The sequence below is a fragment of the Gorilla gorilla genome, chromosome 2 (genome assembly GCF_029281585.2).
Source record: "Gorilla gorilla gorilla isolate KB3781 chromosome 2, NHGRI_mGorGor1-v2.1_pri, whole genome shotgun sequence".
Taxonomy (NCBI): Eukaryota; Metazoa; Chordata; class Mammalia; order Primates; family Hominidae; genus Gorilla; species Gorilla gorilla.
The window spans coordinates 157,687,815-157,715,327 of record NC_086017.1 but is presented as its reverse complement, the minus strand read 5'-3'; the positions used below and the strand labels follow the sequence as shown (position 1 = coordinate 157,715,327).

The 27,513-nt window shown below is 37.5% G+C and overlaps 1 protein-coding gene across 4 annotated transcripts in view; it reads left to right on the top strand.

Moving 5' to 3' along the window:
• Window positions 1-9,328: 9,328 nt before the first annotated feature.
• The window catches only part of PLSCR1 (phospholipid scramblase 1), a 29,755-nt gene continuing 11,570 nt past the window's right edge, over window positions 9,329-27,513 (top strand). Inside the window, exons 1-4 of one of the 4 annotated variants that reach the window (XM_004037810.4) lie at window positions 9,329-9,836; window positions 17,722-17,747; window positions 20,737-20,817; window positions 25,454-25,671. In XM_004037810.4, coding sequence (XP_004037858.1) covers window positions 17,735-17,747; window positions 20,737-20,817; window positions 25,454-25,671 — 312 coding nt within the window. In that variant the 5' untranslated portion in view covers window positions 9,329-9,836; window positions 17,722-17,734. The remainder of the gene's footprint in view (window positions 9,837-17,721; window positions 17,748-20,736; window positions 20,818-25,453; window positions 25,672-27,513) is intronic. The other 3 variants (XM_063704286.1, XM_063704287.1, XM_063704288.1) reach the window with 3 other exon arrangements.

Below are 27,513 nucleotides of genomic sequence, written 5' to 3'. Positions count from 1 at the left end.
TACTATGTGAACTGTGAGGCAGGACTTGACCACCACAGCTACAATTTCTTTTATTTCCTTGCAATCTGTGACACCATTCATCACTTCCTTATGTAAGTCTGTCACATCTTAGTTTCAGAAAAACCACACTGCTCTCTTACACATCTTTCTTGGTCTTCCCTTTCAGTTTGCTTTAGGAAAGGTTAACAAACCCATGATCTTTAAACACGGGTGTCCCAATTTCCCATACTTGAACCTCCTCTTCATGCAATAACATTTCAGCAGTGTTGCTCTGTCTAACCATGGGTTCAATTACTGTGCATACAGCTGTTTCACTCCTAAGAGGTAGGCAAGATTATCTTAACAAGCTATCAGTTTTTCCCACTTTGATGTCCCATAAGCTTCTCAAACTAAATTAATATAACCAGACTCTCCCCCCAAATCTTCTTCTGCATTCCCTCATATATACATATATGTGTGTGTGTGTGTGTGTGTGTGTGTGTGTGTGTGTGTGTGTGTGTATGTGTACTATCAATTGCCCAATGTGGAAACATTCTTAAGACAATTCTCTTCCTTCCTCTCCCCTACATTGATTGAGTGGCCAAGCATTGTTTATTCTTTTTCTAAAATCCCTTAGAGACCTCCCTCCTTTTTAATTTTACTTAACATCACCTCACTATTTTAGTTCAGGATTACATTATTTTGATTTTGAATTGCAACTAAAGTGATCTAGCAGCTTGTTTTTCCTATCATACAAATCATTCTTCACAATGTCACTAATTTAGTCTTTCTAAAACAAGAGCTTAATAATGTCTTTATGATACTTAAAATTATATCATTTTTCAATCTATCCTTGAAGATGAAAGCCAATGTCCTCTCCATGGTATATGGCCTTACACCAGTGACTCCTTCCCAATCTTTCCAGGGATTATTAGTTTGGATAGTGCTAGTTGCTATAACAAATTTTCCAATAGAATTTATTTCTCCCTGATATGACTATCAAGGTGAGAGTTTTGACTAATGGACGGCTTTTATTCATGTGGAATTTCAGGTTGGAGGGATTCTTTGTTTTGTAGTTCAGCCATCCCTTAAGAGTTCATCATCTTCTGCATCAAACCAATGGATGGAAAATAGCAGTGAAGGCTCACCTATTAAAAACTCTTGCTTAGAACTTAAACATTTGTTTCTTCTCACATTCTAACTGGATAGAATTCAGTCATGTGACCACACCTCTATATGCAAGGAAATACAGTCCCAGGCTAGACAGCCACTTCTCAGCAAGAATTGTATTCCATGGAAGAGAGAACAATAATTTTGATCCACAGTTAATTGTCTCTTCCTCAAGATCCAGAGTCTCTGTAAATTCCATACTTTGCTCCATCTTGCACTATAGTTATACTTAACTGCCTGTATTCTTAAAATACACCATGGCCTTCCTTTGCTTGTGTTGCTGTCTTTTGCTTGTGAATATCTTCTACTCTTCTTTCAAAACTTAGTTGAGAAGGCTTTTCCTTCACAAAGTCAGCACAGAAACGTTATTTCTGGATTAATACCCTCCTTATGTATTCTATATTTTTCTCTTGCAATATGGTGCTTGGAAAATCTTGATAGGTTCAGTTCTAATTTCTATGCATTATTACTCTAAAATGTCCATTTTCTCTTTCTCAGTGGGACTAAAAAACATGGGTATTGAAAATCTGGCTTACTAAAAATGATTGTTATTACAAACTTCTGGAAGTGTTTTTGTTACAGCACTAGGATTTAAGATTTTATAAATACTTGTGATCATATATCCGGCTACAGTTTGTTAAAGAGGGACTTTTATTTTGGCCTTAATCTTTAGTGAAAATCTTCAGAAGATGGTGTAAATATTTCTTAATTAATCACAAACATATTTCTTTGTATTTCTGGGCAGACACTAGACAGCATCCTCCAGCCTCCTTCTCCATTAAGTGTGGCTGCTATCCAACTGAGTTCAGACCAATACAATGGAACCAGAAGAAATATGTGTCAATTTCATGTGTGGCTCATAAAAATCTCCCATATACAATCCTTTTCTCCCGTCTTGACTGCAGACTCAATGTCAAAGCCCAGAACCACCTGGGAATCCATATATTAAAGATGCCAGAGCTTCCATTAACCTGGGTTCCTAAATGATGCTGTGAAGCAGAGTCCTCCACTTACAAAGAGGAACATTTCCATGTAATTGTTTTATAGCCTAATTTTTAAATTTTATTTGTTATTAAAGTCTTGGAGTTGATGGTAATGTCCCCAGCATTACCCAACATAATTGGCCCAATGTCAATTAATAAAAAATTGAGAGTCCGAGACGGGCGGACCACGAGGTTAGGAGATGGAGACCATCCTGGCCAACATGGTGAAACCCTATCGCTACTAAAAACACAAAAATTAGCTGGGCATGGTGGTGCATGCCTGTAATCCCAGCTACTCAGGAGGCTGAGGAAAGAGAATCACTTGAACCCAGGATGTGGAGGTTGTTGTGAGCCGAGATAGCACCACTGCACTCCAGCCAGGCGACAGAGCAAGACTCTGTCAAAAAAAAAAAAAAAGAGGAAGATTTTTGTAATTTAGGTGACATTCAGGCACCCAGTTGTCAGGACTAGTGATTCAAAGTGAAAATTTCCTTCTTCTGCTGTTTCCCGTAAAGCTCTGTTATATCAATTCTTCCTTGGAGCTGTGGGAGTCTTAGAGGTATTGATTCTAAGCCAGAAAAGAGAGTTAAGTGCAATAAAGATTTTAGAAGGAATACAAATAAAACCTCAGTAGTACAATGATTTTTGACTACAAATAAACTTTGATAGCTCAAACAAAAAGCCATTATCATAAAGAACTACAACCATAGTATAAAATTAAAAAGAAACCCCACCATGCAGAAGAGAAGAGCAATAAAGAAGCTTGCTTGAATATGAAATCAGGTCAAGAGCAAAGAGAAATATCTATAGAGTTTATAACCACAAGCCAGCTTTCACGTAATGAGTCATCTGAAGCTACGTGAGTCCTGCATGAGTGTAGCAGGTCATCAGTGCCTCATGTGCCCTTGGAAAGATATGTAGAACATTTTGGATCCACCATCCTTAAGACTTGTTCTCCCATATTCTGTGATCTGAAGATAACTGTCATAATTCCATATGTCACTGCCTTATATAAGAGAGAAAGAGGCATATTATATACTTGCATGTGTATTTATGTGTGTATGCATGCATATATATATATATATATATATACACACACACACATACACAAAAGCCCTCTTCTTGAGGGCTTCTAGGAAAGGGTTTACTGCTTACATTTGCATATGCCCTCAATTACACAAGTCAGTCAAAGGAGAATAGAGTCACTATGATTGTCTACTACTCAAAATTCATCCTTTGTGCTATGACCCTCCTCTTATGATGCACTGTTACACAATACCTGACAAAAATAGAGTTCTTTCAGCAAATGCTTCTTAAAATGTGGTCTGTTGAAAAGAATCATCAAAGTCCTATGGAAAATTGTTAGAAAAGCAAATTCTCAAAGCACATCCCAGACTTACTGAATCAGAAACACTAAAGGCGGGACTCTGCAAATTTAGTTCTAATTAGATTTCCAAGTGATACTTATGCATATTAAAATATGGGAAGCACTATTTTACTATGTCAAAGCAAATACTGAGTTTTATTTAGGCAAACAATAATTTATACGGTATCTGGATGTTTTCTAATTAAAGATGGTACTTTTCATCAGAGACTATAATAAAATGAAAATGAAGACAATTAAAACAAAATAAAGAACCCAAAAGCTGTAAACACCACACAGACTATGAAAAGATGAGAATTTACTGTAGCAAGTGAGATTTCAACAAATTTGAGAAAATGGAAGAGGCAAAAGTGAAACTGATTTTGTAAGACTCAGAAAGTCACAACCTAAAGTGTGTAAAAAGGAAAATGAGATTCAGGAGATCCACCTTAACTCCACAGAAATCCAAAGAGGCTGAGGACTTAGTGATGTCAAATAAAAAGACAAAGTTATAAATTAGCAAGTAAATCGAGGATGCTTGAAGGTCTATTCACAAGCCAATTCACCCAGCCTAACTTACTACCTCCACAAAGAGAATGTGGTATCACCCTAAGCGAAGGATAGATTTCTTCTGTGTAAAACTGACAGAAAAGTTTTGGGATTCAAAATACACTATTCATCAGGGAAGGAGAGGTTGAAAAATATAGAAAATGAAAGCTACTGGATTTCTACAGCCTCCTGCCCTTTTGCAGCAGAAGTCCATTAGTCAGGAAGGTAAACCCAAAGCAAATTCTTACCCTGTGGCAGGCACCACCCTAAACCTTTTATGTATTTTAACTTTCTGAAGTTTCAAAAAATGTTATGAAGTAGATACTATTACTACCCTCATTTATAGATTTCATAAAGAGGCACGGAGGTTGTCAGGTAACTTTCACGAGGTCACAGGGATGGTAAGTTGAAGAGAAAGAGATCAAACCTAGGTGGTTCAGTTTTCCTTCTTCCTTTTTCCACCATGTTTTCTCAATTTCTTTTTCCACCTTCCTGTTCTCTCCTCTCACTTCTCTTAGTAAATCTTCAAACATGTGTTAACCTTGGTTAGCAAGATAATGGGAATAAAACTAGGGAGTGAAAACGACAAGATTTCACTTCTTTTCTGCATTTGCAGCTTTACTGTTTGAAAAAAATCACATTACTTTTGTAAATAACAAATTTTAAAGGAAATTAATTATTCATTCAGTTCAATAAATATTTATTTATTACATGTCTCTATGCCAGCTGCAGGGCTGGAAAAATAAACATTCTAAACAAATCTGGTTGATCTGATTTCAAAACATATTTAAAATATCATTTGGTATAGTCCCATTTATTTATTTTTGTTTTTGTAGCCTGAGCTTTTGGTGTGATAGTCAAGAAATCTTTGCCAAGGTAAATGTCAAGGAGCTTTTCTCTTATATTTTCTTCCAGGAGTTTAATGGTTTGAGGTCTTACATGTAGGTCTTTTATCCATTTTGTTTTTGATTTGTTTGTGTGGTATAAGACAACAGTTCAATTTCATTCTTTTGTATGTGAAAATCCAGTCTTCCCAGCACGATTTATTCAACAGACCATCCTTTCCTCATTGTGTTCTCTTGGGGCCCTTGTGAAAAATTAGTTGACTGTGTATGTTTGGATTTATTTCTGAGCTATTTTGTTCCATTGGTCTACATATCTGTTTTTATGTCAGTGCCATTCTGTTTTATATAAATTTGTAATATAATTTTTAATTAGGAAGTGTTATTTCTCCAACTTCAATTTTTTTCTCAGAATTGCTTTGGCTATTTGAGGTCTTTTGTGGTTTCATACAAATTTGCATTGAATCTATATATTACTTTGGGTAGTATGAAAATTTTAACAATATTATTTCTACATCAAATCAAAAACTTCTGCAGGGCAAAGGAAACAATCAACGAAATGAAATGGCAACCTATAGATTGGAAAAATATATATCTGCATACCATGTTATCAGAAAAGGGTTGAGTTTCCAAGATTTATAAAGAACTTATACAAGTCAATAGCAAGAAAACATATAACCCAATTTAAAAATGGGAAATGGACTTGAATAGACACTTCTTCAAAAATGACATAAAAATAGCCAACAGGTATGTGAAAATGTGCCCAACATCACTATTCATCAGAAAAATGAAAATCAAAATCACTATGAGATACTACGTCATACCTGTTAGGATTGGTATTATCAAAAAGACAAGAGATAACAAGTGTCGGCAACGGTGTAGAGAAAAGAGAATCCTTGTACACTGTTGGTGGGAATGTAGGCTGGTGCAGCCATTATGGAAAACAGTATGGAGGTTCCTACAGAAATTAAAAATAGAACTACCATATGACCCAGAAATCCCTCTTCTGGGTATATACCAAAAGCAAATGAAATCACCGTCTCCTGAAGATAGCCGCACTCCCATGTTCATTGCAGCATTATTCAGAATAGCCAAGATAATAGAAATAATCTAGGTGTCCATCAATAGACAACTGTATAAATAAAGATACATATATTCCATGTTGTGTGTATACACACACACACAGATACACACAAAATAGAATATTACTCAGCCTTATAAAAGAAGGAAATTCTGCCAGGTGCTATCACATGGATGGACCTGGAAGGCATTATGCTAAATGAAATAAGCCAGACAAAGAAAGAAAAATTTTGCACAATCTCACTTATATGAAATTAAGAAAAGGTCAAATATATACAATAGTGGTTTATAGCAGGGGTCCCCAAGCTCCAGGCCACGGACCTGCACATGTGAGGGATCTAGGTGCATATTCCTTAGGAGAATCTAATGCCTGATTATCTGAGGTGGAGCTCAGGCAGTGATGCTAGCATCGGGCAGCAGCGGCAAATACAGATTAACATTAGCAGAGAGTTTTGACTGCACAGAGACCATAATAAATACATTGATTGCAGACTCATATCAAAACCCTATCAGTGAGGGGCAAGTGACAAGTGACAATTAAGCTGTGTCTGGAGGCAGGCTTTATAGTGGAAAATTGATGTACTTCGATTGTATAGCTGCATCTGGTGGCAGGCTTTAAGTCAGAATCCAACACTTATTTTAGTCTGTTCATGGCCCACCCATTATTTTACCACTTTCATCTGCACCTCTTTTCCACACTGTGCACTTGTCTTAGTCACAGTTTTGCTAAGCCCACAAGCTAACCCTTGTGAAAAACAAGGGTTTTTGTTAAAAAAAAAAGTTTTTGTTAAAAACATCAAAGTGAGTGAAAAACAAACATCATTGGACAGCGTCTTTGAAAATGGGGAAAAACCGAAAGGTGAGATAACAGAAGACTCTAAGACTGCTAACAAAAAGAAAGCTGCACTTAAAGGAAAATGCCAAGAGTCCTACTTAAATTACAGGTTCGTTGCAACAGGTGGTTCACATTCTCCAATCCTGCTTTGTATAATATGTGGTGACCAACTGCCCAATGAAGCCATGAAACCTGCAAAACTACTTTGCCACATGGAGACCAAGCACTCTGCATTAAAAGACAAGCCTTTGGAGTTTTTTGTTTTGTTTTGTTTAAAAAAAAAAAAACAGAAACCATGAAACCATGAACACAAAGAACACATAGAAGCAATTATTGAAGGCCACCATGTCATCAAATGTGTCTGCACTGAAAGCATCATTCATAGTGGCTAACTGCATTGCTAAAGCTAAGAAGCCCTTTACTATTGGTGAAGAATTGATCCTGCCTGCTGCTAAGGACATTTGTTGGGAACTTTTAGGAGAGGCTGCAGTTCAAAAAATAGCACATATTCCTCTTTCGGCTAGCACCGTAACTAGACGAATTGATGAAATAGCAGAGAATATCGAGGTACAATTGTTAGAGAGGGTTAATGAGTCACCATTAATCCTCTCTAGCAATTGGTATGCAATCCAGGTTGATGAGTCTACTGATATTGACAACAAAGCAACAATGCTTTTTTGTGTGTGATATATTTTTCAGGAAGATGTGCACAAGGATATATTATGTGAATTTTTGTTGCCAATCAAAACCACAGAACTATTTGTCTTTGAATGATTACATATCAAGAAAACTGAATTGGTTATTTTGTGTAGGTATATGCATGGAAGGAGTGGCTGCCATGACTGGATGGCTTTCTGGTTTCACTACTCTGGTCAAAGAGACCAGAATGTGAGTCTATGCACTATGTCATCCACAGAAAAATGCTGGCTAGCTGAAAAATGTTACCTGAACTTAACAACGTTTTGCAGGATGTGACAAAAATAATCAACCACATTAAAGTACATTCTCTTAACTCACATCTGTTTGTGCAGCTCTGTGAGGAGATGGACACCGGGCATGCATGTCTTCTCTTATACACAGAAATGAGATGGCTTTCTAAAAGTAGATCACTGGCTGAAATTTTTGAATTATGAGAGCTGCTCCAGAGATTTATTTTAGAAAATCAGTCACCATTGGCGGCACATTTCAGTGACACAGAAAGGGTTGCAAAACTTGCTTACTTGTGTGATGTATTCAACTCGATCTATGAACTCAATTTGTCGCTTCAGGAGAGAAGGACAACTGTGTTCAAGGAAGCAGATAAATTGGTTGCATTGAAAGCCAAACTGGAATTATGGGGGCAACGAATGAACATTGAGATTTTTGACATGTTTCAAACATTAGCAGAGATTTTGAAGAAGACTGAGCCAGCAGCTTCTTTCTCTCAGCTGATGCATGATCACCTATCTTAGCTTTCAAAAGAGTTCGAGCATTACTTCCCAACCACAAAAGAACCCTGAACTGGGAATGAATGTATCCATGATCCATTTGTGAGTAAGTCAGGTGAATCGATTTTGTCCGTACTAGAAGAGGATCAATTGCTTGAGATCACAAATGATGGTGGCCTTAAAAGTATGTTTGAGACAGCTTCAAATCCCATGTTCTGGATTAAACTCAAGATGGGATATCCTGAGATTGCCACAAAAGCACTGAAGAGTCTGCTTCCATTTCCAACATCCTATCTTTGTGAAGCAGGATTTTCTGCAGTGACAGCAACCAAAACAAGATTACGGAGTAGACTGGACATAAGCAACACACTTCCGGTGTCACTGTCTCCCACCGTTCCCAGATGGGACCTTCTAATTGCAGGAAAACGAGGTCAGGGCTCCCACTGATTCCACATTATGGTGAGTTGTATAATTATTTCATTATATATTACAATGTAATAATAATAGAAATAAAGTGCGCAATACATGTAATGTGCTTGAATCATCCTGAAACCGTCTGCCACCCGGCCCTGGTCCATGGAAAAATCCTCTTCCGTGAAACTGGTCCCTGGTGCCAAAAAGGTTGGGGACCACTGGTTTATCCAGGGTCATCCAGGTTGGAGTGGGGTCAGGAGAAATGGGGACATTTAGGTCAAAGTATACAAAGTTACAAACACGTAGGATGAACAAATGGGAAGACCTAATGTACAACATGAGGGCTATAGTTAATGATAGTGGTATTCAGGATTTATGCTAAATAAGTAGATTTATAGCTGGTCTTGCCCCAAGGGGGGAAATGTGTAATTATAGGAGTTGATGGATATGTCATACAAATAACTTAAATACACAGAATAAAAACTATTTTAGTTTAAAAAGGAACAATATTTATTAAAAAAAGTGAGCTCGAAAACATTCAAATAACTGCTTAAAAATTAAAAAATAATATCACATAATTTAATAGAAGGAAAGAAAGAGCAAGACAGCAAGAAAGAAAAGGCACCATAAAGAAAAACAATTTTGGCCCCTCCTCATTTGTAGTCTTAAGCTGCCTCTACTCCCTCGCCTTGAAAAGCCACGGGCTTCCGAGGGATGGAGGTCAAAGCAAGAGTAAAGAAAGTTCCCGGGGGAGGCCACTCCCCAGCTGATGACTTTCCAGTTCCAGTTAGTGTCGGAGTCCCAGTTCCTCTCCTTAACCACCGGACAAACGTCTCTGGAGTCTCTCCAATGAGCAAGAAAGCAAGTCGGGGGTAGGGGAGGGGCCTCACACCAGGTGGTGGGCGCAGTCCCTCCTCCAGCTCCTTCACCCTCCAGTAGTCCCGCGGGTCCCCGGGCGCCAGCGCGGGAACCGGGAAAAGGAAGCCGCGTTGTGTACGTAAGATTCAGGAAACGAAACTAGGAGCCGCGGGTGTTGGCGCAAAGGTTACTCCCAGACTCTTTTCCGGCTGACTTCTGAGAAGGTTGCGCAGCAGCTGTGCCCGGCAGTCTAGAGGCACAGAAGAGGAAGCCATCGCCTGGCCCCGGCTCTCTGGACCTTGTCTCGCTCGGGAGCGGAAACAGCGGCAGCCAGAGGTGCGCCGGCGGCTTTCTCTGCCGCCTCCTGGGGACTTGGGCGCGGGAACTGCGCGGAGCCTGCGCTGGGGCCAGGGCCGGGGTCAGGTGTGGAGGGCAACTTGTGGGGAACCGGCGCGAGGGCCCGCAGGTTGTGTTTGCTGCTCTGGGGGTGGAGGATGTGGGGTGAAGGTTGGGGCCAGAAATGCAAGAGGCCTCTGAAAGGGACCCTGGAAGTGGAGCAGGTACACGGCAAGGGGCCCCAGGCGGCCCAGCGGCACCGGGGCTCACCCCAGAACCATTCGAATGACAAGGAGTGCCCTGCCTGAAAACGCCTCGCGGGGCTCAGCTTCCCCTTAGCTACACTGCTTTACAGGTAGAGAGCGGCCCTGAATCCTGGGTAGAGTCTGGGCTCAGGAGCATGTGCCAGCGTAGTGGGGCTATTAGAAGGGACGGTTAATACAGCCTGCAAGCTGTCATTTATCAGTAAGTATTCAATGAAGTCCGCCAGGAGCCCACGTCTATGCTAGGCGCTCTACAATACCAGCTTAGGAAAGATAGTGGCAGTATCTAGCACGGTTCCTAAGACCATTAGCTCCAGTCAGGCTCCCCGACTTTAAATTCGGCCTCTACTGCTTCACATCTGTGGACTGTCAGCCACTTTCTTCTTATATATGTTCTTTCCATTGCCTCATCTCTGAAATTGTGTAACTATTAAATGAGCTACAGAGCATTAAAGTAAAATTCTTAGAGCAGTGCCTGGCACTACAGAAAGTACTCAGTGAAAGTTAGCTCTTATTATTTTAAATATTTGACAGAGTTCCTGCTTCTCCAAGCTGATTCTCTGGTTCCCAGGTGGTTTCATTCATGCACTGTTATTCCTGGAAGTCTTGGCATGGCCACTTCCCAGTTCCAGGAACAGGCAGTCGTTGTTTTTTCTGGCTTATCACATTGAGATACATGGTTACTACAAGTGACACTTAAACGTGTCAGGCAGTTTGGGGGCTCCCTTCTTGAACTTTTTCTAAGAGCAAACCTTTCTCTTAATGCCACCCTGTTTACAACAGTAGTAGGGCTTTGAACAACGAGAAAATGCGGGGAAATGAAAAAGACATATAAAGGGAAAGAGTGGATTTATGCAATTGGATAGAAAAGTGGCATGTAAAATAGCTGGTTTATAGATCAAACTGCCTTTAGATCTGTAAAGGAGCTTAGAGTACATACAGGTGGAGAGACATCAAATGTGTGTGAGCAGACCCTTATGTACTTCTCCATCTTCATCTCTAAGAATGTCTCCCTCTTTTGCTCTGTAACCTCACTCGTCTTCCTTTACTTGAATGAGGGAAGTTCCTCCAGCTCAGGAATTCTACCTATGAAGTTCCCTCTATCTATGATGCCCTCCAACACCCCACCCACCATACCTCCATAGACTAGTTGATTTGAGACTTCCTTCATCTCCTAGTCTGACTTTTCTTAAACCCCCTACCACCATCTAAGTTAGTGCCCCATAACCCTTTCTTATAGCAACATTAATTTTATTTATAGCACTTATTTTTAATAATATATTTAATTCTTAATTGTCTGTCTCCCCTAGTGTCTAGGTATTGTGCTCTAGTGCCAGGTATAGTGCCTTGCATGCTCTATGCCTTCAATTAATTCCTTAAAAACCACACAAGCTTTATATTTAGTGAATATTTATATAGGAAGAATTTCTGTATGTATATATGTGTATCTGTGTATATACACACTCTATTGCACTGCCCTGAATAGTGCTAAATTAAAAAACCAAAACACTTTTTAATCAGAACTTAATAGTTGCACTCTTCAATTTTCCATATGTTCTTTTAAGAAGTGATTAGAAAAAAATGGTGTCTCCATATGTTGTCTGCTGCTGTAAAAGAATACCTGAGACTTGGTAATTTATAAAGGACAGAAATTTATTTCTTACAGTTCTGGAGGCTAGGAAGTCCAACATAATCATGTGTTGCTTAAACACAGGAATACATTCTGAGAAATGCATCATGAGGCAATTTTGTGGTTGTGAGAACGTCATAGAATTTACTTACACAATCCTGGATACTATAGCCAGCCTACTCTTTAGGCTGGGGTGGTGGGGTTGGGGGTGTTGAGGAGAGTCAGATTGAGAGCTGAGGGAAGTCTCAAATCAACTAGTCTATAGATGTGTGGGTGAGTGGGTTGGTGGAGGGCATTATAGACAGAGGGAACATCACAGGTAGAAGTCCTGGGCTGGAGGGAACTTGGCTCATTCAAGAAAAGGAATGACCAGTGAGGTGGCAGATAGCTACTAGACCTAGACTGTGTGGAATAAGGTGTTGCTCCCAGGCTAGAAACCTGTATAGCATGTTACTGTACTGAATACTGTAGGCAAGTATAATACAATGTCAAGTATTTATGTATCTAAACATAGAAAGGGTACAGTAAAAATAATCTTATGGGACCACCATCATATGTGTGATCTGTTGTTGTGGTGCATGACTGTATGGAGGCACCAGCATCTTCTGAGGGTCTTCTTACTGCATCATCCCATGGTGGAAAGTGGAAGGGCAAGACAGCAAGAGAGAGTGGAACTTGATTTCCTTACAAGCCTACTCTGGCAATAACAAACCCACTCCCAAGATAACGACATTAATCTATTCATGAAGGTAGAGTGCTTATAAACTAATCATATTTTATTAGGCTCCACCTCCCAACACTGTTGCATTGGAAATTAAGTTTCCAACACATGAACTTAGCTCACACATTCTAACCATAGCACCTGGCCTAGTTAAAGCTAAGTGGCACAAGAGTAAATTGAAATTCAAGCCTTTTCTGTCTTACATGAGAAAGATAACCTTAAAAGAGTCTTTTGACAAATTTCACTGAAGGATGTCCGTCTTCCTTTTTTCAGTGAATTAGAGACATCGGTGCAAAGAATATGAATTATTAATCATCTTAATTCAGCTAGTTAGCAAGCTGTATCACATTTATTAAAATCACTTTTATTTCTATGGGTTTAGTTTCACCATTTATTAGGAGGAAAGGAAGCAAATTTGTGAGGGAGCTCTGGGTTGTCAGGAAAGGCTTTTCAGAGTAGTAAAGCAATCAAATGAGAATAACTGATTCAGTATTTGTTTCCTTTGTCTCTTTGGTTTACTTTTTAGTTTTGTAGAACACTTGATCACTATCATCTCACTTGGTCCTAGTATCATCTACATTTTTATTCAAGGTTTAATATAAAAGGCTATCCTAAACTGGTTTTACGCATATTTATTTTGTTTGTTAAGCATAAAATACACAAGAGGATTTTTATGGAATGACTCCTTGTTACAAGGTACTTTGCATTTATAATCAGCCACAGTCACCTCAGTTTCATCCCGTATCTTACAAGTATGATGTGCTGTATACTCAAAGCCTCACCACCTGCTTGCCCCACCCATTTGCTTAAATGTATTAATTTTTTCTAAGCTTAACTTTTACCAAAACTGGAGTTCAACAGATGAATATTTTTTCTTCTTAGATGTTAACTAAACATTTTTAAAGGTACAAAGTTTACATACAAACATAACCCAAATGACGTGGAAGTTACTTGATTTGTGACTTACCTCTGTAATGTTCCCCTGGCCTACTTGAAATTCCTACCTTCCCTCTAGTCTAGTAGCTTATTCTCAGTTATTCGGAGGAAGTTAGGGACCTAGAATTCTTGTTTTCAGAGCAGTAGAATTTTGCTAACATAATTCAAAACATTTATCCCTATCTTGGGGCTTGAAGAGAATGTGAAATGCTTTATCCTCTGTTTTGAGGGAATGAGGGAAGGAGCTTGTTCTTAGGCAATTAACAAGTAAATTTAAATAAATAATCCAAATCTGGTGTGGGTAAACAAATTTTAGTTTTAGGAACTTTCAAAATTAAGTATGCTTCCCCTTTGGGTTCCAGATTTTACAGTAATACTTTTTGAAAGCAGTAAGATAAAAATTTCAGGACCTCGAGAGATGGGTCAAAAGAGTTTCACTGTAATATGAATTTTGAAGCCAGAACTGGAAATCCCCTGTGCTGTGTCTTCCTCTTCGTGGTAGTAGAGGTTACAGTTATCAAATAGTCCAGAGAAGCAATAGGAACTTATGATTTCTGATAGAAAAATTTTAACAGAGGTGTACTTGTATGCAAATAATATATGATGCCTCAGTTTCCTCCAAAGTCTTAGTTAACAGAGTTAGAAAAAATCAGATTATATTTGAAGTTCTGTGTTCATACCGGAGTAATTATTATTCCAATGGTACAATATACAACATAACTTTATTACATTTTTTGGTACAGCATAAAGATGATTTTCCCTTTCTCTGAGTATTTCTGAAATTAAAAATGAAATAAGTGTGGTAGAAGCCATTATTTATGAATTATCATGCTAAATTAATTAACTCATTAATTAATTCATTCAGGGCACACCCAGTTATTCCCCAAACTGAGTGATATATTTCTTGGAATAGACTTATTAAGCTTGAGAAAACCCAAAGGATCATTATAACAGCAAACAGGAATGTAGGCATCCACATAGTGGATGACTTTAGTGACCTGGCACACAGTGCCTTATCTACTTGGCACATGTACAGGTACAATAAACACTTAACATTTTGCACCAGAGCTTATTACATACCATTTTCAATGCTTGAGATATTATATAAATGCTAAAATTCTAAAACCTATAGTAAAGCAAAGACCCAGATTTTATACTGCAGTAGTTTTGCCAGTAAGTCTCATCCTCACTAACTTATCTTTTAAGATTAAAAATAATGTAACCAAGTGGGAAGAAAAAGAGCAAATATGAACAAATTGTCATTGTTTTAGAATCTGCTTCTTTTCCTTTCCGGTATTTCTGTGCAAGGAGAGAATGATCTCTGACGTTGTGAAAGGCAAATACCATGTGTATTCATGGTTGTTATTCATTTGGCAAGGACTTGAAACTCATGACACTCCCTGCTGAAGATCCTCCACTGATTCTTAACAGCTGGGCTCCCCAGCTCCTGGATCACCAACCAGTACCAGTCTGTGGCCTGTTAGGAATTGGGCTTGTACAGCAGGAGCTGAGCAGCTGGAGAGTGAGCAAAGTTTCATCTGTATTGACAGCTGCTCCCCATCGCTCACATACATTACCACCTGAGCTCGACCTCCTGTCAGATCAGCAGCGGCATTAGATTCTCATAGGAGCAAGAACCCTATTGTGAACTGCATGTGTGAGGGATCTAGGTTGCACACTCCTTATGAGAATCTAATGCCTGATGATCGGTCACTGTCTCCCATCACCCCCACATGGGACTGTCTAGTTGCGGGAAAACAAGCTCAGGGCTCCCACTGATTCTACCTTATAATGAATTGTATAATTCTTTAGTTATATATTACAATGTAATAATAATAGAAATAAAGTGCACAATAAATGTAATGTGCTTGAATCATCCCAAAACCATCTCCTGCTTCACTGGTCCATGTCTTCTACAAAACCGGTCCCTGGTGCCAAAAAGGTTGGGGACCACTGTTTACCAGGATGCATAGCATGGGTTTATGAATTCCCTATCTTTGCAGCACATCCTTTATTTCTGGCTTGCATGGGACTCGAAAGCCTAAAACATCTAAATGCTAAGAAAAATTATTTTTAAAATTATGACAAAAATATTTTCTATTTCAGATGTATAGATCTGCAATCCAGAAACTATGAATTTTTTTCAGTTGAGTAGTCTGTTTGCCAAAAAATAAAAAAAATAAAAAATAAAAACTTGCCTAAGTTTCTTCTCTTACATTTTATTTAGGATTTGCCCTTAGACATTATTTAGTGCTTTTCTGACCCTGTAGGGAAGGTGAGAATAATTGAAACACTAGTTTCTTAAAATTTCTGTTAAAATTGGTTAAAGGCCATAGAATTTTTTTTTAAGCTAAGCATGTTATAGAGAGGTATCCTATAAGAAGCAAGGGGCAGGTAAAGACTTTAGAGATGTGTAGCCCAGTGTGTTAATTAAAGGATACTACCTACTTCTAATTCGGTATGTATTAATCTTTTCTGATATATCTGTTAAAGTACTCTTAGCATATTTTAAGAAAATTGGCATTTTAAAGTATAGTCTTTGATGGTAGAAATGTGAGATTGACAAAAATCATGTCCTCTTATGTATGAATTTAGTCTTACACAGTTCTTCATATGATGGAATCTAAAACAAATGTAGTCTTGAAAACTTTTAGTCTACTTTGGTTACATGTGTTTATTATTGCTCACCTTATAGATTAACAGCAGAAAAGTATAAATTTTAATATTTCTACCTTTCTGGCTTGATGGGGTCTACAGCATTAATTTCTGACCAGTTAATGCAAACTGAGATTCCTATTGTCCTAAGAAAATCTGGGAAGTTAGTAACACAAACACATCTTTTGATTTATTTCAGGACCACATAAACCCATTTTGAATTATTCAACCATTGCTTAACTTCTTGAGTATGTATAATTAAGAGTTGACTATAATTGGAATGTTCTTAAGACTTTAAGTTGATTATAAAATTTTGTGCTTAAAGTTGGCAATAATCAAAACAAAACAAACAAACAAAAAAACCTTTATTTTGAAACACAGCCTTGCTCTGTCACCCAGGCTGGAATGCAGTGATGACATCATACTTCATTAGAGCGTCAATATTCCAGGCTCAAGCAATCCTCCCACCTCAACCTCCCAAATAGTTGGGACTACAGGCGCATGCCACCATGCTTGGCTAATTTTTTTTTAGTAGAGACAATGTCTGTCCATGTTGCCCAGGCTGGTCTCAAACTTCTGGACTCAAGTGATCCTCCTGCCTCAGCTTCCCAAAATACTGGCATTATAGGCATAAGCCACCACCCGTGGCCAAAAAATAATTCTGAAACAGCAAGGAGGAAGGCGGTTTCTTCTTGGGAAGTCTAGATTTTAGTTGAGCATGTAGAGGGATCACTTGACTTATTAACCACTTAGGATTGCACAGTAAGATAATTTAAAGGGTAGCCAGCACTGGAGTGGGCCTGGGAAGGGGAAGGGCAGTTTGTGTTAGTGTGCATGGGTCCAAGATAAAAATGTTGGGTAACAGAGTTTTGCCTAATGCATTGTCGCTAAAAGGGATGCAGGGCATCGGGATCTACAGGAGATGGAAAAAGTAGTGACAGGATAGTAGTGGGAAAAACTAGGATCGGATCAAGGCACTGGAAGGCAGAAATATTGAGTAGAATGTTTGCTGCAATTTATGTTTCTGTATAAATACCGAGTACAAAGTTTCACTTGGGTGGTCAAGGTGCTATGGCTGTGACAACTCCTGAGAGTGGGTTTTCTGGTAAAAAAAAAAAAAAAAAAAATCTCTGAATGCACGGAGTCGTCTCAGGCCTTCTCAAATTTGCAAAGAACAGGTCCACAAGACCTACATTTCCCAAGATAATTGCAGTAGTGTGACCTGATAATTAACATTTTTTGCTTTCCTGCTGGAACATTCCTGGGGCCCAGAGACTGGGCCAAGCATTTCCAGTCCAGAGACTGGGAACTGAACCAAGCGTTTCCTTTAGATTGTGCAAGTTGTGAAGGTTGATGTTATTAGCTTGGTTACTACTTGGAGTCTTAGCTCATAGTGTGTCTTTATGGCTTTCTGCCTCACTGGACCCTCTTCCCAAAAGGCTTTAGAATGTGTTCACCATCATGAGCTGACCAACAATTTCTAAATTCCTACTCAGAAACACAGCAAGGGGAATGCAGTCAAGCACAAAGGGCTTAAATGACCAGGTAAGGCTGGGCTGGATGAATAAAGAGGAATATCCTATGAATGTGACTGTGCAGTTTTAGAGTATCCCGATTCAACTGTTATATTTGACCTGTGGCCTTGTAGACAGTGTGTTAATGTCAGATCTTCTTTTTCAGAACTGTTTTAATCATGGACAAACAAAGTAAGTAATTTATTTTAAATGTTTACTTTCCTCCTTATAATGTTAATCTGTTGGTAACTTGTTATTTGTCGTAATGTTTTATTCAGTGTCTGAAAGTATATAATTTGCTTTCTGTTGTTTATGCTCCAGAATACAATGTCTAGTTCAGTATTTTGACTATAGAGAAGATGTACAAAAATAGCACTACCATTAGGTTCTTCATTAAAAATAAGAAAGCCTTTTGGAAAGCTAAGAAATGCTAGATTTATTGGGAAATATGTTCTGTAACATATATTTAAACCACAACAATATTCTCTTTATGTATTTTATATGTGTAAAGATTATTCAAGTCATACTAATTAACAGATAATAAGATTTGAGTTCATTGTCATAAACTCCTCAGATACACACCTCAATGTATATTTCATCACAGACACATGTTTGTATTTTAAGTAAATACCAGTCATTATGTTCTGGCTTTTTTTCTCTCAAGAAAATTCTAAGTAAGATGGATATTTATCAAGCAAGTAATAAAAGACTGTCTTATTAAGATATCAAGGTTCTGAAGAACAGAGGGAAAATTATGTTCAAAATTTCCACTACATAGGGAAAATTAAATTCAAAAATTAAATCCTGTTTTTCTGAGATGCTTTTCTTTATTCTCTCTTTCATCTTTGTTGAGGTAACAAAAAATATTTATCTGTCACTACAGTGTCACCCTTATTAGATATATGAAATAATCTCCAGGACTAGACTCCTTGCTTTTCCCATGTGAAGTTTTATGATTTTCTTTTTACTTACAAAACTCAAAGCTTTTTAAATGTAAATTTATATAGCATTACACTGTTTTATTTGCCACAGGCTTTAAGTTGATTCCACTCAATGTACAAAAATGTATCTGGTGATGGTCATAGTCAACTTTTAACTCTTCAGTTTTGTATATATAATTGTATGTATGTATGAATGTATTTGCATAAATAGAAATAAAATGTGTATATGTATGTGAATAAATGTGTAAATATGTATATATACATACATGTAGACATAAAAATAAAGTATCTTTAAGACAATGTGATAGACTTGTACTTCTTATAAGCCATTTTAAGTTGCATTTCAAAAATGCAGTAATCAAACCATAATTAACATGCTCTTTGTTCTACTTGAACACCTGCCCATTCACTCATTCTCCTTGTATGAATTCCCCCTGGAATGCCTGAAATCAGAATCATTGCTTTGGTACCAAAAGCCCAGAGATTGTGAGCTCGTGATTTCTTGAGTCTGTCTGTTCCTGTATATGTGTATGTGTGTGTGTTCTATGTTATAGTATTCAAGCAATGTTGCTTATTAAGAGGTATCACAATGTGACATACCTGTCAAGGGTAGATCTTTACTTCAGACTTGCAAAATATTTTCTTGAAATCTATTCTGAGTCTGATGCTGTTGTTTCCAACTTAATTTGGGAGTAGGGGCTGCAGGCAGGGCCTTATTAGCTAGAGAACTAGGGAGTTAGGTCAGTCACTTGACGCTGAGAAATAGAAGAGAATGGATGGGAAAGAATGATGGGGAGTTTCAGAGATTTGTGATGATTCAGAAATCACAGGGTATGTTGCAATGTTTGTCCAGGGAAAAGTCCTCATTTGTTTTTTGTTGTTGTTTTGTGTTACTTATTTATTTATTTATTTGAGATGGAGTCTCACTCTGTCGCCCAGGCTGGAGTGCAGTGGCACGATCTCGGCTCACTGCAACCTCTGCCTCCCAGGTTTAAGTGATTCTCCTGCCTCAGCCTCCTGAGTTGCTGGGACTACAGGCGCGTGCCACCATGCCTAGCTAATTTTTGTATTTTTAGTAGAGATGGGGTTTCATTTTGTTGGCCAGGCTAGTCTTGAACGAGTAGGAGAGTGGTTTTTTTGCCTGATTTTACACAATCACCATGGACTGGATTCCGCTGAAGTCATGATGAAGCTATTTATGAAGGAGAAAGGCCGGGGCAGGGGGCGGGGGAAACAATCCAGTCTTCCTGATAAAACCACACGATTCACAAGTTGAGTGGTCTTTGAAAGTTCATAATAGAGACACATACAGAAAAATGTGTTACAGTGAAAGTTTGACCTATATGTTCTTCTATATTGATGCCATGTCTCCATGATTCTAAAACAAAAGACTTTGAATTTACAGTTAGTAATTCATAAGGAAACAGATAAGGAGATAAGTGTAGTGTCTACTACACCTTAAGCTGTATGAAAGCAGAGCCATTGTAGCCACAGAGCCTAATTCAAGGGTGACACAGGACATGCTCAGTAAATATTTAGAGACTGGCTGCGGTAGGTAACCGAATGACTAGATAGACATGAATATTAATATTTAGGAGGTTGAACCATTTGTGCATATATTAAGGTTACTCAAGCCTTATTAGCAAATAACAAAGTTTAATATGCTAGTGTATTGTAATTAAACATGGCTTTTGTGGGTCAAAAACAGTCATATTTGGGGAATTTCATATGGTTCAACTTCATTGGTGTAGTTCCAGAGTAAGCATAACATATATAAATGCTGAAGTATATTCATTATTTTAAATATTTAAAATAATAATTCTTATAGCAATGATGATAGATATCTTTAAAATTATCCATAATTCTACCATCCTCACATCCCATTAATTTCATTTATCTCTTTCTTCGTAGTCTATATGTAATTTTAAAGCTATCTTTGTTTTATTATCAACAAAACGTGGAACTGAACATTCATCAGGGATGTTTCAAAAACTGGTAATTCAGCCCCAGTAACTTAACTGTCTCATTTTATCTAAAGGAGAATTTGTTTGAAACAAATTTGCTAGTTGCAAATTAGCTCTGATAACAGGCACAGCTTATGTTAAGTGAAAATTTTACTTTCCCTATTTCAATGCAGCATAAGACCACACAAGTTACAATTATCTAAGTACAATACACTGTTTCTTTCTAATATATATTTTATTTAATCAGACATCTATTTACCTCTCCTTGAATTGCAGACCCACAGATGAATGCTTCTCACCCGGAAACAAACTTGCCAGTTGGGTATCCTCCTCAGTATCCACCGACAGCATTCCAAGGTAAAGTAGTTGCTGAAAGAAGAAAAAGTAAAATTAATTGAGAGAGAGAGAGAGAGAGTGAGAGTGAGAGAGAAAGAGTAAGAGAGAGAGAGAATTGTGCATTTGTTTTTATTTTAGTAGTTCTTTTTTTTAAATTATATTAATAAAATTTTGGCAGCCTAGTTGTTCTTGATTATTTTTATTTGGCTATCATTTTCCACAGAAGTAATTTTTATTTATAGAGGACAGTAAAGGTATAAAGAAAGCTAGTAAAAACAACATTAGGTTTACATTTAGCAAATGAAATACAAGACTGTACGTCCTAAAATACAAATGTTAAGTAAAATATTTTATTGATCCTCCATCTGTTCTGAAAATTATGATCATTTAATCACATTTAGGAAATTTATTTCTGATAAACTGAGTCATGTAGTAGCTTGGCATGTGTTCAGTGAGAGTCACATCAAAATAGTAAGACTGCTTAAAACTGAAAGTAATAGAAATTCAGTTACCTGGGAATAATTCTCATTTTAATTTTATAATGTATATGAAAGCCTTATTTTTATATATATGCTGATTCCACCCTGTATTTCTAAGAAAAGTAATTGAGTCATTTGACTACATACATAATTGAGTACATTTTTTCTTTTCAACCAATGCCTGAAAGAATTCAGAGATTTTCATTTAGGCAAATGCAGTTATCAAAACTACTAGAACTTTAAAAATAGCAAAGTCCATGGCATGTCCAGATTTACAAGCAGACAGGCTACCCACGTCTTGAAAGAGCATCCTGAGGATTTAGGATCAAAGGGAATGTGGTTTGGATAGAAGGATGTACCCCACTGTGTTTTCTTCTCTGAGTAAACAAATGTGCTTAGGAGCTGAATGTCATGTTTAATTGCCTAGCAAGAAACCTCCCTGCGGGTCCCGGATCTCATCCAGATGTTTGCAACTGAAAGAATATGAGCTAGATAAGCTCAGACTCTCAAGTGGTGGCTCATGGCAACCTTGTCTGCACTGAAGTATCATCACCCAGAAGCACTTAAAAATAGTAGTGCAAAGGCACTATTCCAGTAAAATGAAATCATAGCTTCCAGTGGTGGGACTCAAGGAATAGTAATCTTTTAACACCCCAAGTGATTCTAAGGTGAAGCCAGGGTTGAGAACATCTGCTCTAAATTCTTGTAGGGTTGGTGTTTGAAAAATCATTAGTAAGTCTATAATATTCATCCAAGGCACTTAAGAGAATGATTTAATCCACCCTATCACTAATTAAAAGTAGATATACATAAATAATACAGTTCAGATATAATCAGACTTGAGAGTTTGTTTATATATATAGATATATATCTCTCTACAGCTTGATTTTGTTTCTCAAGTCCAAGATTACATATAGCACAAGTCTTAAGATAACAATGATGCTAAGAGTAAGGATAATTTAAAATTGAGATCTTACCATGCTTTGGTCATTGTTTTAAATGTGGAGTTAATGTGGACTAACACTTTTAATTCTTAGAATACTCTTATGAGGTAAATACGGTCAGTTATCCCCATTATGTATGTGGGAAAGCTGAGGCATAGGAAGTTTGTATCAGGCTTCAAGTTCTGCCTGCTTTTAAAAAAAATTTCGTATAGGTAAATGTGCTGGTAAACCAGGTTCTGCCTTCTGAACTAATAGTTATGTGGTAGTTTAAACAAGTTGCAGTACCTCAAAGCCTCAGAGTTCCTATCTATAAATAAGGGTGATATTTTCAATGTAGGTTGCTTTGTAGAGTAAATGAGAGTATATGTAAAACACTGAGCACAATGCTTGCAAATAGTAAATGACAAGTATTTGCTAACATATTTAAAATATTTTAAATCAATTAGTCTTTACATAAATGATACTAGTATTCAAATTTCAGGTAATTCTTTATGCTTAATTCATTGATTTGAGGAGTAATCAATCATACTTTCAGAGTCTGGGGAAAATTATGATGATGTTAAAAATGTAAGAAATTAACTCACATCTCCATATCCCCACTGGTCTGCCTATGGTCTGGTTTCTGTGCTGACCCCAGTGATCTTTAAAAATGTAAATCTGCTCATATTACAGAGAGTGTATAGCCCCTATTTTATTAGTGGCCTATTACTTTTAGGATAAAGGCTAACACTAAACCCAGGATGGCCTTTTCCATGCTCTCTCTTTAACTTCCTCTTGAGCCTGGCTTGCTGTTATTCAGCTAGACTGGCTATTCAGATTTTTAAAGGCCTATGTTAGTTACTGTCCCAGGACGTTGCTCTGAAATGTTCTTTCTGTGACTCTGGCCTCCTGAACTCCTGTGCATCCTTCAGATCTCAGCATACAGGTGACCCCTCAGGGCAGCTGTTCCTACTCCTTCCCTTTTTCTCTTCCCATCTCAATAGCGACCTTTGGCATCTCTAGTCATAAAACCGTGGTCTCTTACTTGAAAGCATTTATCTCCAATTCTAATTAATCAATTAATTACACTGGTATTATAGTTCCCTAGAATAGGTGGGGATATAAAGTTGTCTCTCTCATTAAACAATGATGGGCAGGGATTGCATCTGTGTTTTCCATTGTAAATTCTAATGCTTTTCCACTCCTGAAAATTTTGTAAGATATAAATAAGACCATGGAACTCATTCTTCTGCTTAAAATCCTCCAGTACTTGCCAATCATAATTGGAACCAAATCCGGACTCCTTACTAAGGCCTCCTTTGATGAACAGCTTCCTGTCGCTTTGCTAACAGCCTTTCCTAGTCGTCTTCTTTCTTATGACATTCCTCTCTCTTTTACGCCTGTCAAATTCATTACAAAGTCAGAGGTATTCTATTTGCCTTTCTTTCCTCCTGAAGCATTTATCACTAGATCTTTATATAAAGCTTTTCTCTTCTCATCTTTTAGACCTTGATATAAATTATATTTACCTAAAGTACCTGCCTCATACCCTGCCCTCGCCCGCATACATTCTCTCCATCACATCCATATGAATTTTTTTTGTTTTAAATGTGTTTTCTTTCTCCCAGAAGTTGACTGTAAGCTCTCTGACAGCACGATGCCTCCTTGAGAATTGTATCCTCATATTCTACAACACAGCCAGTCACATTATGATCATTTGTAAATATTCATTCATCATAAAGGAATAAATTATAAAAGCTATATTTATGATGCATTATTGTGAGGTTTATTCTGTTTTTCTAAGCCTTATTTTTGAAGGGCAAATGAATTTTATCATAAATGATCCATTTAAAAGAATTTGTAAATTTCCTATTCTAAGTATTACATTTTGCATAGGCTTTAATGTTAAAATATTGAGAAATACAGTCCTTTGAAATTATATTCCACTGCTATGGAATTGCTACTCTGTGGAGCATACAAACAGGTATATAAATCTTCATTGTAATCACACATTCGCAGAGAATATGAAGTACTTTTACTGTTATTAAATTTCTGCCTCTTACAATTTTTTGCCATCCTTGTTTCTCAAATTATATTTTCCAGAGACCAAAGGATGTTAAATTGTGAAATTTAAATTTCTAACCTAAATATTATAATAGAATTTTATTTTAATGAAGAAGGACTTAGGAAAGCAATACATTATGGATTAAAACATAAGGCAAAGGATTAACCCAAGCAGGCATCTGGAATGTACTAAAAGAAATGACGTGTACTAAACAAATGGGCGCGGTGGCTCACGCCTGTAATCCCAGCACTTTGGGAAGCTGAGGTGGGCAGATCACGAGGTCAGGAGATCGAGACCATCCTGGCTAACACACTGAAACACCATCTCTACTAAAAAATACAAAAAATTAGCTGGGCGTGGTGGCGGGCGCCTGTGGTTCCAGCTACTTGGGAGGCTGAGGCAGGAGAATGGTGTGAACCCAGGAGGCGGAGCTTGCAGTGAGCAGAGATGGTGCCACCGCACTCCAGCCTGGGTGACAGAGCGAGACTGTGTCTCAAAAAAAAAAAAAAAAAAAGAAATGATGTACTTTCACCTTCAACAGTGGCACTATAATATTTTGGGCTGGACAATTCTTCATTTTTAAGAAGCTGTTCTGGCTCTTTTAAGATGTGTAGCAGCAGCCCTGGCCTCTACCCACCAGATGCAGTATTATCTTCCCCTCCAGTTGTGACCAAAAAAACGTCTGCAGATCTTGTCAAATATCCCTGGCAGAGAGGGGGCAAAACTACCCCCAGTTCTATACATATATTATAAGTCATTTGCTAGAATTTCAGAATTATCATTTTTCACAAGATACTTTGTCCCTAGAAATGCTGACTCAAAGCTATTATTTTGGGCCTTCTACCAATGCCGTGTTTGTTTCCCTTGAAGGCTTGCCAGAATCTTTATGTAGGTGACTCTAGATCATGGTTATTTACTCTCATTTTCTCAGATATTAAAGCATATTTTCCATCTGAGTTTTGAATGGTAAGGGTAAGGCTATTCACCGCATACTATCATCAAAATAGAAGTGGATGTGCAACCACAGATATTTCACTGAAAAATCTCAGAAAGAGAAAAGCATATTAAACATCACAGATACAGATTTCTACGCTGAAATGTCAACTTATAGATAGATGGCATAACCCTAAAAAGGTTGACGATTCCATTTTTGGTGCAGTTATAAATCATTTCACTTGTTTGTATTTCAGGACCTCCAGGATATAATGGCTACCCTGGGCCCCAGGTCAGCTACCCACCCCCACCAGCCGGCCATTCAGGTCCTGGCCCAGCTGGCTTTCCTGTCCCAAATCAGCCAGTGTATAATCAGCCAGTATATAATCAGCCAGTTGGAGCTGCAGGGGTACCATGGATGCCAGCACCACCGCCTCCATTAAACTGTCCACCTGGATTAGAATATTTAAGTCAGGTAATTTCAAAGACACAAAATACTCATAAAAAACAGAACTGTGCTTCCAGCTTGCTTAACCAGATTAACAAATGAATAATTCACCAAAGTCTGAAATAGCAAAACTGTATTTTCTGCTAACAGATTACTCTAATTCTTCTAGGTCAGGTTCAATTTTAAAGCAAAATACAAATGCCTTAGAAAATTGTATTTTCTATGATCTTAAATACAATCTATGATAATGGCCAATAGCAAACATTTAATTAGCACTGTTTCCTGTCTTTGTTGTATGCCTGATACGTGTATTAACTCATTTAATCCTTATTGAAAGTCTATGACGTATAGGTGCTACATTTTTCAAAAGAAGAAACTGAGGTCCAGAGAGGTTATATAGCTCACTCTGGGGTGAGAACCTAAAGAGTCAAGACTGTTTTTTTAATCCCGAAACTTTGGTACTGAGCGAAGTGCTCTTTAATCTCAATACTGAATAATTGCCTTATAATTTGGAAGAAAATTTAAATAAAGTTTATTGTTGAGTTTCAATAAGTGGCCCCAAACAAGGGGTTAATATTTTATGTGTAATATGACTCACCTTTTTATTGTAACTAATAAAACTGCATTTTTATGATGCTGCTTTTGTTCTTTGGAAGACCCAATTTTATAAATGCCATTAATAAAGGAGTAAAATGTCCTGGATTTTGTTGCACTAAATTATAATTAATCTCAGCAATAAGAGGTTTAACATTTAATTGGTGTTAGAAATCAGGTAGGTCAAATAGAAACAAGAAACTCTGTGTGTCCAGTCTATACACATACAAACAAATATTCTTGTGATATTCAACCAGTTTTCATTTCATAAATCATTTCTTTCTTGCACTCTCTTTAGTAACTTAATTTCCCACAATGCGCTTAAGTGGCACAATGATAGGAATTTTTGGTCGTTATTATATTATGCAAGAAATACATAGAAATAGATATTTTAAAAATCAGGGTCTCATAAAATACATAAAGGATGTTATCACATATGACAAAGGTTGATATTAAGTATGCTTAATACAAATTTGAAACTTGTAAAAAAAATCTCTTTGATGGCTAAAAAAGTTACCAATATTTCTTCAGCCTCTTCTAGAAGGAAGATTGTTTTCTACCTTTTGAATTGTTTTTGACACATAATAATTGTGCATATTTATGGAGTACAGTCTGGCATTTTAATGCACATGTACTATGTGTAATGAAAAATAAGGATAATTAGCATATCTATCACTTTCAATATTTATCATTTCTTAGTGTTGAGAACATTCCAAATCCTCTCTTCTAGCTATATGAAAATATACAATAAATTATTGTTAATTATAGTCAGCCTACATAGCTATAGAACACTAGAGTTTATTCCTCCTATCTAGCTGTAATTTTGTATTCATTAACCAACTTCTCTTTATACCTCTCCTCCCTACCCTTCACAGTTTCTAGTAACCACTATTCTAGTATCTACTTTTTTTTTTAGATGGAGTCTCATCCTGTCACCCAGGCTGGAGTGCAGTGGCACGATATCGGCTCACTGCAACCTCCGCCTCCTGGGTTCAAGCTATTCTCTTGCCTCAGCCTCCCAAGTAGCTGGGCTACAGGCGCCTGCCACCACACCCAGCTCGTTTTTGTATTTTTAGTAGAGACAGGGTTTCACCATAGTGGCCAGGCTGGTCTTGAACTCCTGAACTTGTGATCCGCCTCCCTTGGCCTCCCAAAATGCTGGGATTACAGTCGTGAACTACTGCGCCCGGCCTCTACTCTCTACTTCTAAGAAATCAATTTTTTTAAGCTTCCACGTATGAGTGAGAACATTCAGTATTTTTCTTTCTGTGCCTG